The sequence below is a fragment of the Maylandia zebra genome, linkage group LG3 (assembly GCF_041146795.1).
Source record: "Maylandia zebra isolate NMK-2024a linkage group LG3, Mzebra_GT3a, whole genome shotgun sequence".
Classification (NCBI taxonomy): domain Eukaryota; kingdom Metazoa; phylum Chordata; class Actinopteri; order Cichliformes; family Cichlidae; genus Maylandia; species Maylandia zebra.
Genome location: NC_135169.1, coordinates 20,785,532 through 20,800,579, shown reverse-complemented (window position 1 = coordinate 20,800,579; position 15,048 = coordinate 20,785,532). Strand labels below are relative to the sequence as shown.

Genomic DNA, 15,048 nt, shown 5'->3' with positions numbered 1-15,048 from the left:
CATGCGACTGCTTGCTCAGCGCTGGTGACGTGTATAAGAAGCGACGCTGAGGCGCAAAAAAGTGGGAGATTCGAAGTGTGTAAATAGAAGCGGATTTAAACTATTTTGGACGTGCAGCCGTATTTCTGATGCACTGACACGACACCCCGGAGACCTGTACTAACGCGTCTGTGAGTCGGCTTCAATAACTGTGACGTAGATTGAGTTTTAGTGGTTTTGAGAGCGTTTAGAGTTGAGAAGTGTCAGCTGCTGGCGACTAGCTAGTCATAAATAACTCCCAAATAAGTCACATTTTAGCTGAAATGGATGCTCTAGCTTTGTCATTTAGACGAAGAAGTTTACCAAAAGGTCCCCTTATTCCTAAACAGAACTTACATTTTCTGTATTTTCTATTAAATGGAAATAGAGCTCGAAATGTTTAAAATATGCATAAAGGTTTGCGTCTGGTTATAATCTAGTTAAAATAGATGGTGCCAGTAGTGATATTTATAAGCCGAACTTTACCTAATGGTCAGCTTATTATTAAAATACAGTTATATTTGCTTCGTTGATTAAGTTGTATTTACTAAGTGTGAATAAACCTTAAAATATCGAAAACATGAATAGACGTTGGTGTTAGGTTACTGATCTCCATGAACCTTTTGAGAAAAACGCGTCAGATTTTCCATCAGAGTGTGCTGAACTTGTGTTTTTTTGTTTTAAAGTATGGCGACACCGAGCAAGACACCACCTGGAGCTGACCCGAAGCAGCTGGAGCGGACCGGGACGGTTCGGGAGATTGGCTCCCAGGCGGTGTGGTCCCTCTCTTCCTGTAAACCTGGTAACTACTCCCTCAGACCCCCCCCCCCCCCCCCCCCCCCCCCCCTTGCATACAGTCTGCTGTGTGAACAGATGACTGTAAACATCTTTCAGAAGTGGACACAATCTCAGAAATTGTGTTATTTTTCTCCTTGGAGCTGTTCATATGCATATCCATAGCGTAGTAAGCAGTTTGCCTTACTGCACAATTGCCACGTTTGGATCAATTTCAGAGGCCGTTGGGATCAATTCTAGTCTGATGTGTTTGCCCTCTACGTGTCCAGGTTTTGGAGTGGATCAGCTAAGGGATGACAACCTGGAGACCTACTGGCAGTCGGATGGGTCGCAGCCTCACCTGGTCAACATACAGTTCAGGTAACGTTTTCCAGCTTCTGTACAAGAGAAGTTAAAGTAAACCTGGAAAATGTACATTATCTTTAACTGGAAGGTGTTGTTAATTTTATTTGTGTGTGCTGCTGCTGACAGAACCTTACTCTTTTGCTTTGTCATTAATTCACTTTCTTTAATATGTGACCTGTGGAGTAAAGGAGGAGGACGACAGTGAAGATGTTGTGCATTTATGCTGATTATAAGTCAGACGAGAGCTACACCCCGAGTAAGATCTCGGTGCGAGTCGGCAACAACTTCCACAATCTTCAAGAAATCAGGGTAAAGCTTAGTGTATATATATCTCAATAAAATAAATAATTAATAAAAATAATCTGGTTTTCATCCGGAGGTTTCAAAATCACTCAGACCCTCCTCTTCCTCGTCTTCCCCTCTGCAGCAGCTAGAGATGGTGGAGCCCAGTGGATGGATTCACATCTCTCTCATGAATCCGGTAAGAATTAATATTTTTCCAACCTTTAAATGCTGCATTTTACCAAAACAGGACTCTGTAACATCCTGCTCTGTGGTCTCTGTTTGCATTTCTGATTGTCTCTGGTCGACAGGGTGTAACTGAATGTAAAGCCTTCGGTCAGGGGACAGAATCCAGTCATTTACTCACTGTGGAACATTTGAAGGCTTACCATCTGTATAAACGTGTAGATGTAAATACTGACACCCAGCCACAGTGACTGAAAGACGGAGAGAGACATTTGTGCCCTTATTTTGCACTCTTTCCCATAATGGCCAAAGTCAGGGAACTAAAGTCTCTGTGCAGTTAACTACTACACCTACTGATTAGAAAGTGTGCAGATTTCCCTCCACAGGCGACTGTTCAGTGTTTTTATAGAAGGAAACATCAGCACTGAACCATTTAATCGCTGCCTTCATTGTCTGTGCTGAGCCGACGTGTAGTTGGCATTCAAAGGAGGTGCAGGTTGTAGAAGTAAGCTTTCAGAAGGGTTTGTGGTTATGATGATGTACAGCGAATAACAAAATTATTCGTTCATTGTGCAATGACCATTCATTCGTTAATTCATACCTTCTTTGCACTTTTTATCCACTTTAAAGTTTATTGTGTTGTTTTGTTGTGTTTAGTGCTGAAAGGGGACAGTTTTCTAATTTCACTGTATTTTTGTACAAAGTGTGACTGTGCGATGACAATAAGAGTTATCTTATCTTAAAATCAAGAGAACAAAGAAGTTCTGTAGAAAACGTGTAAACAAACAAACAAAATTAAAAATGACTGAATTCATGTTTTTGTACCTAAACCTGAGCCGGAACTCAGACATAACATTCGACCACCATAAAAAAGTTTTTATGAATGCAAGCAAATAAATGTAATTTGGAATCTTGATTCAAAAATAATATTGTGCTTTACACTTTTATTCTTTGTTTTTGGTAAGACAGTAAATTTAAAAAAATGCATGGATAACAGCAAAAATTATTTATTAGCATTAAAAATGAACGTTTTATGAGCACTGGGTGCTTCTGCTTGTACACATTGGGGACTTAACCATTACAGAAACATAAAAAGTGAATTTGATAATTATAAATACTGTTCATTTAGGGTGGCATAAACCTTACACTGGCCGGTGGTCTGATAAATTTGTGAAGCACTGTTCCTGCAAAAATAGACGTAATGCAAAAAAATAAGGCGGCGCTTCTCCACCTAAGACTTGTGGGGGTCTTTACATGCCACCAAGTGCAGTAACCTACAGCTCTTATGATTGGACAGTGACTATACACTTGAGTGTTTTGTTTGTTTGTTTTTCAACTCAGGGGAGCTAGAGATACGTTTTTGTAAATTCTTGTGTTTAAATATGGTTAAAAATGTTTAAAATGTCACTACAACATTAACAGAATGTAAAAGAAAAGCATGTGCTGTTATGTAATACCAGTTTGTACCACAAGATGGAGCAGTGAGTCAGTCTAATGAATGCAGCGCTCCCCAATCTCTGGGCCACCGACTGGAGAGTTGAGGCTCAGGTGTGAAATTTATGGTTTTCATCGTTTTTATGGTTAACTCTGTTTCTATGGGTCTTTTCCCATGTGTTATGTATAAATCTTTTTTCTTTTTTTGGTAATGGTACTGCTTTTATTTTGTTGTATTTATCTGCGACACCTTAAAGGCACAGAAAAGGTTGGGGACTGCTGCTGTAATATTTATTTAAGCAGCACATTCTTCTCAATGGGAGCACCTAAAACAGAAACATTGAACTTAAACAGAACAGCACCTGCTGGTAAAACGCTGCCTCCCGGTGGTTAAAGTTGTAGTTAAAATTAGCAGATTATAAGTATCTTTAAAGAAGTGGCTTGATGCTCGGTCACTCTGTGTGTGTGTGTGCGCGTTTGTGTGTTTTTCAGCGCACAAACGAGCCCATCAGCACATTCATGATCCAGATCGCCGTGCTGGCCAACCACCAGAACGGGAGAGACACGCACATGAGGCAGATCAAAGTTTACACACCCGTGGAGGAGAGCTCGATCGGCAAGTTCCCACGATGCACCACGGTCGACTTTATGATGTACCGGACCATCAGGTGATCTGGACGTGACCCAGGAACCCCAACAGACTTATATCTGGAGCTGGATCATTATCAATGAGAGGAACATCAGTGAAGCTGCCAGTGTTGAATATTTAAAGATGTTCAGTCAGAGTCATAGACCCAGTCAGTGTTGGTTTACATGCTTTAACAATGAGTTTCCACACAGAGTGAATGCTTTGATATGAATTTGGTTCCTAAATTTATCCTTTTTGTCTCTCGCAGTATAAAAAAACGTTTGTGCCTACACATTGTTTCCTGTTGTGGATTGTTAATAAAAAGGTAAAAATAAATGTTTCAAAAATCCAGAATGTGACTGTGTTCGTGTAGAAAACTATAACTTGATTCTGTAGCTGTGCTCAGTCTTATGCTTCTTGGTTTAGTCACAGATGTTGTTGCTTTACTTGAAGAAAATGAGGTTTGAAAACAGTAATACGTTGATGATGCAGGAAAATGTTCTATTCTGCTGATGTTGGACCTCACGTCGGCCTTTGATATGGTTGACCACCACTTTTCTGTGGCGGTTTCTAAGTGCAGGTCATCCTTCACTTCCCTTACCTATGGTGTGCCACAAGGTTCTGTATTGGGACCCTTATTGTTTCTAATATATCTACTTCCTTTTCAGCATATTTTGAGCCCCTTTGAGTAGGGCTGTGCGATATGACCAAAATCTCATATCCGGATATAAGAATTCTATCGATAACGATATAAATCACAAAAACATTTTCTGTAAATTATGTGAATCTCGGGCAGCTCGACTTGCGGAAAGTGTTTCCAGCTGCGCGTCGCGTACCTGGAGTCCAGTGTTTTAACCGATGCATGAAACTATACATTTTTAGACATAAGTTGTAAAGGCTGCCGTTTTCTTTGTGAGTATTTATTACATGGCGTGCTGTGGGGAAAAGCCTGTTCTAACGTTTGAGTCTAAGGTTTATTTTTTAGCACCTGGCGGCTCTTTTTTACTTCTCATCTGTAAATAATCTGCTCTTTCACGTGATTCAGTTTATTTTGAAAAGTCTGAACAGGATCTTGGGCTTTATTGTGAAAGGTTTATGTGGTACATAAACAAGCGGACACGCGATGCTGTTACTGTCATTGTTGCTAACTACAACGCATAAAAACAGGCGCTTGTCCGTCCGTAGTGTGGTTATATAAAATATAAGAGAAAGAGAGAACTTTAAGAAATTAATATAGCCACTACAGTGACCATCAAAACGATGAAAACATATTGCCGTAAACAGTTTATTTTACGACGCCACGAAACAAACGATAGTGTAAACTGAAACGATAGCTGTTTTTATATCGTCATCCGATATATATCGTTATATCGAACAGCCCTACAGTAATGCGTTGTGCTGGCAGACATGCACTTACAATGATGAAAGCTCTAGGTCCCCTTTCGACATTTGTGAAATCGTCTATCAGGAACCTTGGGGTAACTTTTGACTTTCCTCTTACTTTGGATGTTCAAATCTCTGGTTCCGTCTTTCTTTTATCACTTATCACTGCTACATTAAGTCCTGTAGTGTCACACACTGAACTGGAGGTGGTTATACATGCATTTGTTTCATCATGTTTGGACTATTGTAACTCACTGTTTATATGTCTAAACAAAAACTCCTTGGAACAAAACTCTGCAGCAAGGCATAAACTTAAAATCTCAGTTTTTTATTGTCACATAAGTGGTGGCCTGATTCACATGTTGCTGCAGTTTGTAGTCACAGTAGTTGCTCTAGCTTCACTTTTACTAGCTCTTGCTGCAGTTTAGCTGCCTAACTTTCCATCTGTAGTTTCAGATGTTAAGTAGTATCAGTGTTTGATTAAGATGTGGAAGTTTCCATAACTAGCACCAGATGGTGATGTAGCTTGGGTATTTCATTTAGTTGCACCAGTTTCAGCTGCTGGTATAATTTATTTGTATCAGTTACTCAAGTTTCAGTCATTTCAGTTTCACTAACTTGACAATGTTGGTGTTGTTAGTTGCAGGCATGGTGTCAATGGTTGCTTCATTGCAGTCGTACTTTCACCCGTAAGCGTAGGTGCAAATCTTGAGATACTTGCCATGTTTAGTTTTAGCCATTACAGTTTTATAATTCCTGTAGTTTCAGAGGCTGACTCATTTGCAGGAGTTGCAGTTATACATATTGCTGTGGTCTCATTGGGTGCTGAATATATATTTATTTGCAAGTGTTGTTTGCATTTGCTGATTATGTATTTACAGATTTTTAACTGACTAGGAGGTAACGGATAAAAATGCAAACTACAAACAGACCTATGATGTTTAAAGTTACTAAACAGTGTCTACTTCAAACTGTTCTTCCTGGTAAAAGCTAAAGTCTGTTAACTCCTCCCTCTTCTACCTGAAGCACAGCAGCTCCAGTCTGTCCACATATTTTCTGGAATAGTTTCACCACTATGTAACAGAAACTCACAGAGACACTCTTACTGAGAGGAGAAATGGCACAGAAAAGAGATCAGCTAGATCGAGAAATGTTCTCTTGTTGGATCTGTTTGGATCTACTGAAGGATACTGTGACTATTCCCTGTGGACACAGCTACTGTATGAACTGTATCGAAACCCACTTTGATGAAGAGGACAGGAAGGGAATCCACAGCTGCCCTCAGTGCAGGAAGACTTTCACACTGAGGCCTGACCTGGAGAAAAACACCATGTTAGCAGAGTTGATGGAGTTACTGAAGAAGAGTGGACTCCAAGCTGCTCCAGCTGATCACTGCTATGCTGGACCTGAAGATGTGGCCTGTGATGTCTGCACTGGGAGGAAACTGAAAGCTATCAAGTCCTGTTTATCTTGTCCAGCCTCTTACTGTGAGAAACACCTTCAACCTCACTATGATGCAGCTCCATTAAAGAAACACAAGCTGGTGGCCCCCTCCAAGAAGCTCCAGGAGAACATCTGCTCTCATCATAAAGGCCATGAAACAGTCCCAGCTGCAGCAGAAAGGACTGAGAAGCAGAAGGAGCTCGAGGTGAGACGACTAAACATCCAGCAGAGAATCCAGGAGCGAGAGAAAGATGTGAAGCTGCTTCAACAGGAGGTGGAGGCCATCAATGGCTCTGCTGATAAAGCAGTGGAGGACAGTGAGAAGATGTTCACTGAGCTGATCCGTCTCCTCCAGAAAAGAAGCTCTGATGTGAAGCAGCAGGTCAGATCCCAGCAGGAAACTGAAGTGAGTCGAGTCAAAGAGCTTCAGGAGAAGCTGGAGCAGGAGATCGCTGAGCTGAAGAGGAAAGACGGCGAGCTGAAGCAGCTCTCACACACAGAGGATCACAACCAGTTTCTACACAACTACCCCTCACTGTCAGCACTCAGTGAGTCCACACACTCATCCAGCATCAATATTCGTCCTCTGAGCTACTTTGAGGATGTGACAGCAGCTGTGTCAGAGACCAGAGATAAACTACAGGACATTCTGAGAGAGGAATGGACAAACATCTCACTGACAGTCACTGAAGAGGATGTTTTACTGTCACCAGCAGAGCCAAAGATCAGAGCTGGATTCTTAAAATATTCACAAGAAATCACACTGGATCCAAACACAGCACACAGAGAATTGTTATTATCTGAAGAGAACAGAAAAGTGACATTAATGAGACAAAAACAGACTTACTCTAATCACCCAGACAGATTCACTGATTATTATCAAGTCCTGAGTAAAGAGAGTCTGACTGGACGTTGTTACTGGGAGGTGAAGTGGAGAGGGGGTGGAGTTGATGCAGCAGTCGCATACAAGACTATCAGCAGAGCAGGAGAGTCAGATGAATGTGGATTTGGATTTAATGACAGCTCTTGGTTATTGAGCTGTGACAGAAAAAGTTGCAAATTTTTGCACAAGAATGTCCAAACTGTCCTCTCAGGTCCTCGGTCCTCCAGAGTAGGAGTGTACCTGGATCACAGAGCAGGTATTCTGTCTTTCTACAGCGTCTCTGAAACCATGACTCTCCTCCACAGAGTCCAGACCACATTCACTCAGCCGCTCTATGCTGGACTTGGTCTTTTTATTGATCATGGAGACACTGCAGAGATATTAAACTGAAATAGACAGAAGTCACTGAGGGACGGCTAGTTCCTGTTTCTTTGGTCTCCAGCATTGCTGTCAACAGTGATGGAGATTTTGAAAAGAGGTCAGAGTGGCACCAGAAAGTTCTTTGAAAGTAAATTCTGCTAGACCGAAAACAATTTCTAATTAGCTTGTATGAAGAAGATCATAAAATCTAATAAAAATGAACAAACATTAATGAACTTCAGTTTTTATATCAAGAAGACACTAGTATTATAAATGTAATTGTTTTATTATGAATAGTATTGTCTAAGCTCACAGACCAAATGTTACACTCTGAATAAGACTTTTAATTTCAGTCCTTCCAGCACACAAAATCACATGTATTCTACTAGAGAAGATGTGGATTTTATAGACACTCAATCTGAAGACTTGCTTAATGTAAACCCTCCTGTGTGAAGTTTGTTACATGTTTGAACTGATACATGCTGATTTTCTTTCTTTTTTGTTGTTGTTGAGGAGTTATTTGGTTATTTGAAGAAATATTGAAATGAAAATCTTGATTTGAATCATCTGCTGCTGTGGCATATGTAACTCATTACTGGTATTTTTTTTTATATCAGGTGTGGCTATAACTTAGACTTTCTGCTGGTCTGTTTTCTGTGTTCTTATCCCTAACCTTAACCACAACCTTAATCATGTTAGATAGTGTTTTCCAAAGCGATTCATGATGATAAAAAATTTTTAAAAAAGTAAAATAAATGTACATGTCCCAACGGTTCTCATGTTCTCTCCTGTTTCTGAACGCATAACATAGAGACGTGTTGAGTGGCCGAAAGCGTAACATACCAACAAGTTGTCTCATAGCGTAGTATGTTACGTTTTGGGATGAGAACATGTTGGAAAAACCAGCAGAAGGCACAATGTAGTGTTACTGACATGTGATTGGATGAGCAGCCTACAGCCCGCCTCCAAAGTCTCCCAGTGATTATGCAGATGAGGAAACTGATGTGTTTGTCAGAGAGTACAAAGGTGTTCAACCATGAACTTAGCACAACAAGTGAAACACACACATACACTCTAAACCCTGATCTGACTCATGCAGATGATTCAGTATCTTTCTGTGTCCTTCCTGTTTAGCTGCTTTTGGACGAATCCTGATTCTCTTTCTCTGCTTTGGTTAAGCAAACAGGTTTGATTCGTTGGTCATGAGTGACGTGTTTAGCAAAAAACAAACAAACAAAAATATGTTGTTGGAGACTGTCTCTCATTTACAAATTTCCTCTGGCTGCAGAAGTTGAAGAAGAGACTGTCACTGCATGCTTGTATGATTTTTTTTTTTTTTGCCACACGACTGTTAAATCCAGGACTTTTAAGGTTACAGTAGTTGCTGTATCTTATCATAGATAGATTTGTTTGGTTGTAGTTAAAGTGTCAGTAGTAGCAGATGTTACTATATTTGAAATTATTAACTTAAATTCAAATATAGTAACAAAGTATATGTGGGGCCTCCCTGCTGCTGCGGAGTCGGGGCGGTCTGCTCCTGCTCCGCGGCTGCTGAGCGACCCCTCATCTGGGGCTCTCTTCAGCTTTTTTCAGGGAGAGTGGCACGGTTTCCCCTCCGTTGGTCTTCTAGCAGATCATTACATGAAGGAAGCTTTTAAATACAAGCGCACTCATGCTCACAGGTGCACACACGGGTGCTCACACATACAAACTACACCCTTTTTGGCTCCTACCTCAAAGCACACCGTGGGCTGTCAATCCTACGTACTGCACAATATTTAGTATTTACTGTTATATTCACATTATTTTTTGCCCTTTATCACCGTTCCTCTTCCCTGCTGTTTTTCTTTCCCTCTTTCTTTCTCCCTTTTCTTTTCCCCAGTCAAGTCCATTGGGCATCTTTCTTTGCCTTTAGACAATAATTCTGATGGCAAAAGAACCAAACGGGACAGGCAAAAAAAGAAAAAAAGAAAGAAATTATTAACTTAGTTGCAGAAGTTGCTGTGGTTTTAGGCTTGTTTAGTTACAATCACTCTTTGCTGCTGGTGTGGCTGTAGTTTTAGTTTTAAATTTAGTTGCAGTAGTTTTTGTGTCATATAGCAGATGTTGTTATACTTGGAGTAGCAGAGTTGCAGACATTGCCATGACTAATAGCAGATATTGCTGTAGTCTCCTTCATTTATTTGTTACAGAATTATCCATGCTTTCCTGTAGATGTTATATTTTCAGCCACTGATTTAATTCCTGAAGTCACCATGCTTTCCTGCAGATGATACTGTAGTTTCAGTCATTCATTACAGGAGATGTTGTAGTCTGAGGTTTGTTTAGTTTCAAAAGTAGACAATACTTATAGCAGCTATTGTTTCATTGATCCTTTAAGTTACAGAATTCTTCATTGTTTTCTGCTGATGTTCTTATAGTTTTAGTCACTGGTTGAGTTGCAGAAGTAGCCATTCTGCAGATGTTGTGGTATCTGTCTGTCCGTCCTTCCTTCCTTCCTTCCTCTTCCGCTTATCCAGGCCTAAACAGAGAAACCCAGACCTCCTTCTCCCTAACCACCTGCTCCAACTTGTCCAGGGGGACACCAAAGCGTTCCCAGGCCAGCTGAGAGATATAATCTCTCCAGTGTGTCCTGGGTCTGCCCCAGGGCCTCCTCCCGGTGGGTCATGCTGGGAACACCTCACCCAGGAGACACCCAGGAGGCATCCTTGTCAGATACCCAAACCACCTCAACTGGCTCCTTTTGATGCGGAGGAGCAGCGGCTCTACTCTGAGCCCCTCCCGGATGGCCTCATGCAGGATGGCTTCACCCTCTCTCTAAGGGAGTGGCCAGCCACCCTTCAGAGGAAGCCCCACATGAACTTGTTTATTCAGTCACTACCCACAGCTTGTGACCATAGGTGAGGGTATGGGTGTAGATTGACCGGTTAATGGAGAGCTTCACTTTTACACTCAGCTCTCTCTTGACCGCAACAGACCAGTATGCGTCCGCATCACTTCAGCCACAGCACCAATCTGTCTGTCGATCACCCACTCCCATCTTCCATCACTCGTGAACAAGACCCCAAGATACTTAAACTCCTCCACTTGGGGCATGAACTTGTCCTTCATCCGGAGGGGACACTACAGCCAAATCTGGCTGACAACCACGGCCTCAGATTTGGAGGTGCTAATTCTCATTCCCCCCATTTTGCACTCGGGTACAACTGTTCCAGTGCAAGCTGGAGGCCATCACCTGTTGAACCCATCAAAACCATATCTTCTGCAAAAAGCAGAGATGAGATTCTGAGACCACCCAAAGTCAAAGCCTTCAGCCACTTGGCTACTGTGGAGTTCTTTTTTGCTAAGAAAAGTTCAAGAGACAATCTAGACAATCTAGCAGTTCACATTATTTTATTATCAGGCAGTTAAAGATTCGGCTTGCAAAGCTGTGGACTTCTCTATGTCAGGCAGTCTGTGCATGGAAAACTCCCAGACAGTTCATAATTCAAAGTAAATATTGGACACATGGAAACAGGTAATATTTGTGATTGGCTATTAATGGGGAGATGCTATGGTTTAGACTTAGCACTCCCTGATTTGTTCTCCCATGGGTCCTTCCGCATGGTAATGGTCAACGACAAAACACCACTGGGGTTCAGATCCGGGAGGCTCCAAGAAGGGACTCCAAGAATGCGTCGTTCGGCACATAATGGCAAACGGCAGTCAGGACTAATTCCCCAACCCAAAGATGGAGGGAAAAAACCCTCTTGTCCACTGGGAAAAACCCCAACCTACAGGCAGCAAGCCAAGGGGATACTAGGATACCCACCCCAGCCCGTCGTCTCTCACCAAGGGCAACTCCAGACAGAGACAGAGTCCAGCCCCTCTCCAGGAGTGCTGGTTCCAGCAGAGATGAGATTCTGAGACCAGAACAGTTCCCTTGATCATGTACTCATAAGAGTCTTTTGAATCGCTCTTTGTTTGATCACTCACCCGGGACCAATTTGCCATGGGAGACCATACCAGGGGGCAAATGCCCCTGGACAGCATAGCCTCTGACATCCCTAGGACACAAAAACCCCTCAAGCCACTATAAGGTAGCGATTCACAGAGGGGTATTGTGGTTTCAGGTCTTTATTTAGTCGTCATATCTTCTACCAGATGCTGGTTTGGTTTCATCTGCCAATTTGGTTGCAAAACTTGCCGTGCACAGTAGCAGTTGTTAGTGTATTTTTAGGCTTTCATTTTGTTGCAGTAGTTGCCACATCTTCTAGCAGACATTGTTGTAGTTGCAGTAGTTGAAGGGTTAGTAGTAGTGGTGGATGTTGCTATTTTACAGTCATTTATTTAGTTGTAGAAGTTCCCATGCCATGTAGTGGATGTTGCTAAAGTTTCTTTCATTCATTTGTTGCAGAATTTTTAATACTTTTCTGCAGTTGCATACAATAATATCAGCAGAGCAGGGAGCTTAAATGAATGTGTATTTGGATACAATGACATATCTTGGTCATTCCATTGTTACACAAACAGTTATATTTTTTGGCACAACAAAGTCCGAACTCTCCTCTCAGGTCCTCGGTCTTCCAGAGTAGGAGTGTACCTGGATCACAGAGCAGGTATTCTGTCTTTCTACAGCGTCTCTGAAACCATGACTCTCCTCCACAGAGTCCAGACCACATTCACTCAGCCGCTCTATGCTGGACTTGGTCTTTATGAAAATGGAGATACTGCAGAGTTTATTAAAGTGAAATAGAAGTTTTAGCTTCTAGTTTTTTTGTTTTTTTCTTGTCTATCTTTGAAGGCAAATGAGGAGCTGGGAGCGTGGCTCATTAAGGTGGATAAGTCCCGGCCTGCCTGGAAGATTTAAAGCCTGGATCTACCAGCATTCCATCCTGCCCCGAATCCTGTGGCCCTTCCTTGTCTATACAGTTCCAATAACTACTGTGGAATCCCTTGAAAGAAAGATCAGTGGCTTTCTTCGTAAGTGGCTGGGACTTCCCCGCAGTCTCACCAGCACTGCCTTGTATGGGGCAAGTAACAGCGTGCAGTTACCCTTCAGTGGTCTCACTGAAGAGTTCAAGGTGGCTCGCACACGAGAAGCCCTACAGTACAGAGATTCTAAAGACTGCAAGGTGGCATCAGCAGGTATTGAGGTAAGGACAGGAAGAAAGTGGAAGGCTGAGAAGGCAGTTGAGGTGGCGGAGTCACGCCTAAGGCAGAAAACACTGATGGGGGTCTTAGCAACAGGGGGAGCAGGCTTGGGATACTTCCCAAAGGCCCAGGTCAGCAGGGCACAGGGAAAGGAGAGACACCAGCTACTCCAGGAAGAGGTCCGAGCAGGTGTGGAGGAGGAGCGAGTAAGCAGAGCTGTAGGCCTTAAGCGGCAGGGAGCATGGACAAGGTGGGAGAGCACCTTGCAGCGCAAGGTCACCTGGGCAAACATCATGAAGGCAGACTTCCACCGGATCCGATTCCTAGTGCAGGCAGTATACGACACCCTGCCAAGCCCAGCAAACCTCCATCTGTGGGGAAAGAGCGAGACACCTGCCTGTCCCCTGTGCTCTGGAAGAGGGACCCTAGAACACCTCCTTAGCAGCTGCCCAAGGGCCCTGGCTGATGGTCGGTATTGTTGGTGGCACGACCAGGTGCTCAGAGTAGTTGCTGAAAAGATTGCCTCAGCAATCAGCACCAGCAAGCATCATCAGGCTCCGAGGAAGGCAATCTCTTTTATTAAGGCTGGAGAGAAACCCCAGGTGCGCCCACATTTGACAACTGGCCTCCTCAACACAGCCTCTGATTGGCAGCTACAGGCTGACCTGGGTAAACAACTAAAGTTCCCTCAGAACATTGCAAAAACATCACTCCGGCCAGACATGATAATTATTTTTGAGGCCTCAAAACAGCTGATCATGCTGGAACTCACAGTGCCCTGGGAAGAGCGGATTGAGGAGGCCAATGAAAGGAAACAAGGAAAGTACCAGGAGCTAGTGCAGGAGTGCAGGGGAAGGGGCTGGAAGACTTTCTATGAGCCCATAGAAGTGGGTTGTAGGGGCTTTGCAGGACGATCACTCTGCAAAGTCCTAGGCCGGCTGGGCGTGGCTGGGGCAGCCAAGAAGAGGGCCATCCAGGCTGTGAGTGAAGCGGCAGAGAAAGCCACAAGGTGGCTGTGGATCAAGAGGGCTGATCCGTGGGTAGCTACTGGTACGTAAGTCGGGGCCTGATCACCCCCGGCTGGGTCGCCTGGGCGAGGGTGTATGATGTTGTGAGACCTGAAACACCTGATGACCCTAGGATACATCACTGAAGATGCGTACCAGTGCATCCAGGAGATGTGTCTTTATAGTGCTGTTGAGAGCTCACTGTTGTGCTGTTTCTTCTCTGCTCAGAATCACTTTATAGTTGCTAGTCTGAAATCTTATGATTAATTGTCTGTAGTTACCTGTAAATTTACTTGAAATTGTATTCAAATCAACAGTGCACTCTTTCTCTGTTGTGGCAAAAATATTCAACCGCTTTGGAAAGAAATCAGAATGACATATGAGAAATGTATTTCAAAACAGTTTCCACTAGACTCCAAAGTAAGTAGAGGAAATAATTATCACCAACATAATCAAGCAATAATTCAACAGTTTTAGGGCCTCAAGTTTTTTCATTGCTTAAACGACAATAACACTGGGAACTTTATTAATTTTTATTTATTAAAGATTTGGATTTTATAGGGGGCCAGTCTTATGTAGTTGAACAAAGTATATCAGTTCATATCAGTTATTAAGGAAATTAGAGAGATATGGAATAAGATGTGTAGCCTATTCCTGGTTGGAAAATGGACAACAATGTGTGCAAATTAATAAAACTGCATCTAAAAGGGTCAATGTGGGGTAACTCAAGGATCTGTGACTGATCCAAAACTCTTTGTACTTTTCATTAATTATATTTGTAATATTACTAAATTGATTAAATATGTTGTTTATACAGATGATACAAATGCATTATCTTGTGGAAAGAAAATTAAATGATCTCTTGTATGCAATTAAAAATGAGCTTCACACTCTGCTGCGAACTGTTCCAAGGTGAGCAGGAGGCCATCACCCGATGAAGCCAACAGAACCACATCATCTGCAAAAAGCAGAGATGAAATTCTGAGACCATGCAAGTGAGAGCCTGCCGCCACTTGGCTACGCCTAGAAATTCTGTCCATAAAAATTATGAACAGAATCAGTGACAAAGGGCAGCCTGGCGGAGCTCATTACCCACAAGGAATGAGTCTGACTTATTGCCGGCTATGCGGACCAAGCTCTTGCAGTTGTTG

At 42.6% G+C, this 15,048-nt stretch overlaps 1 protein-coding gene and 1 pseudogene across 3 annotated transcripts; both read left to right on the top strand.

Moving 5' to 3' along the window:
• Positions 1-13: 13 nt before the first annotated feature.
• On the top strand, positions 14-4,042 carry anapc10 (anaphase promoting complex subunit 10). Of its 3 annotated transcripts, none has more exons than XM_004575854.6 (6): positions 14-170; positions 705-820; positions 1,083-1,173; positions 1,347-1,467; positions 1,538-1,639; positions 3,553-4,042. In XM_004575854.6, exons 2-6 carry the CDS (start codon positions 706-708, stop codon positions 3,730-3,732), a joined length of 609 nt encoding a protein of 202 aa, XP_004575911.1. In that variant the 5' UTR covers positions 14-170; position 705; the 3' UTR covers positions 3,733-4,042. The 3 variants fall into 3 exon arrangements, with proteins under 3 accessions (XP_004575911.1, XP_076738534.1, XP_004575912.1); XM_076882419.1 differs by having other exon boundaries at positions 15-170; positions 1,555-1,639; XM_004575855.6 differs by having other exon boundaries at positions 16-170; positions 1,586-1,639.
• A 2,098-nt stretch (positions 4,043-6,140) lies between these two features.
• On the top strand, positions 6,141-13,948 carry LOC111501728 (E3 ubiquitin/ISG15 ligase TRIM25-like; annotated as a pseudogene).
• Positions 13,949-15,048: the final 1,100 nt, after the last annotated feature.

Coding starts and splice junctions, on each gene's coding strand:
- anapc10 (XM_004575854.6), top strand. CDS start 706: ATGGCGACACCGAGCAAGACACCACCTGGAGCTGACCCGAAGCAGCTG. Junction 821..1,082: donor CCTCTCTTCCTGTAAACCTG/GTAACTACTCCC, acceptor CTACGTGTCCAG/GTTTTGGAGTGGATCAGCTA. Junction 1,174..1,346: donor CTGGTCAACATACAGTTCAG/GTAACGTTTTCC, acceptor TGTGGAGTAAAG/GAGGAGGACGACAGTGAAGA.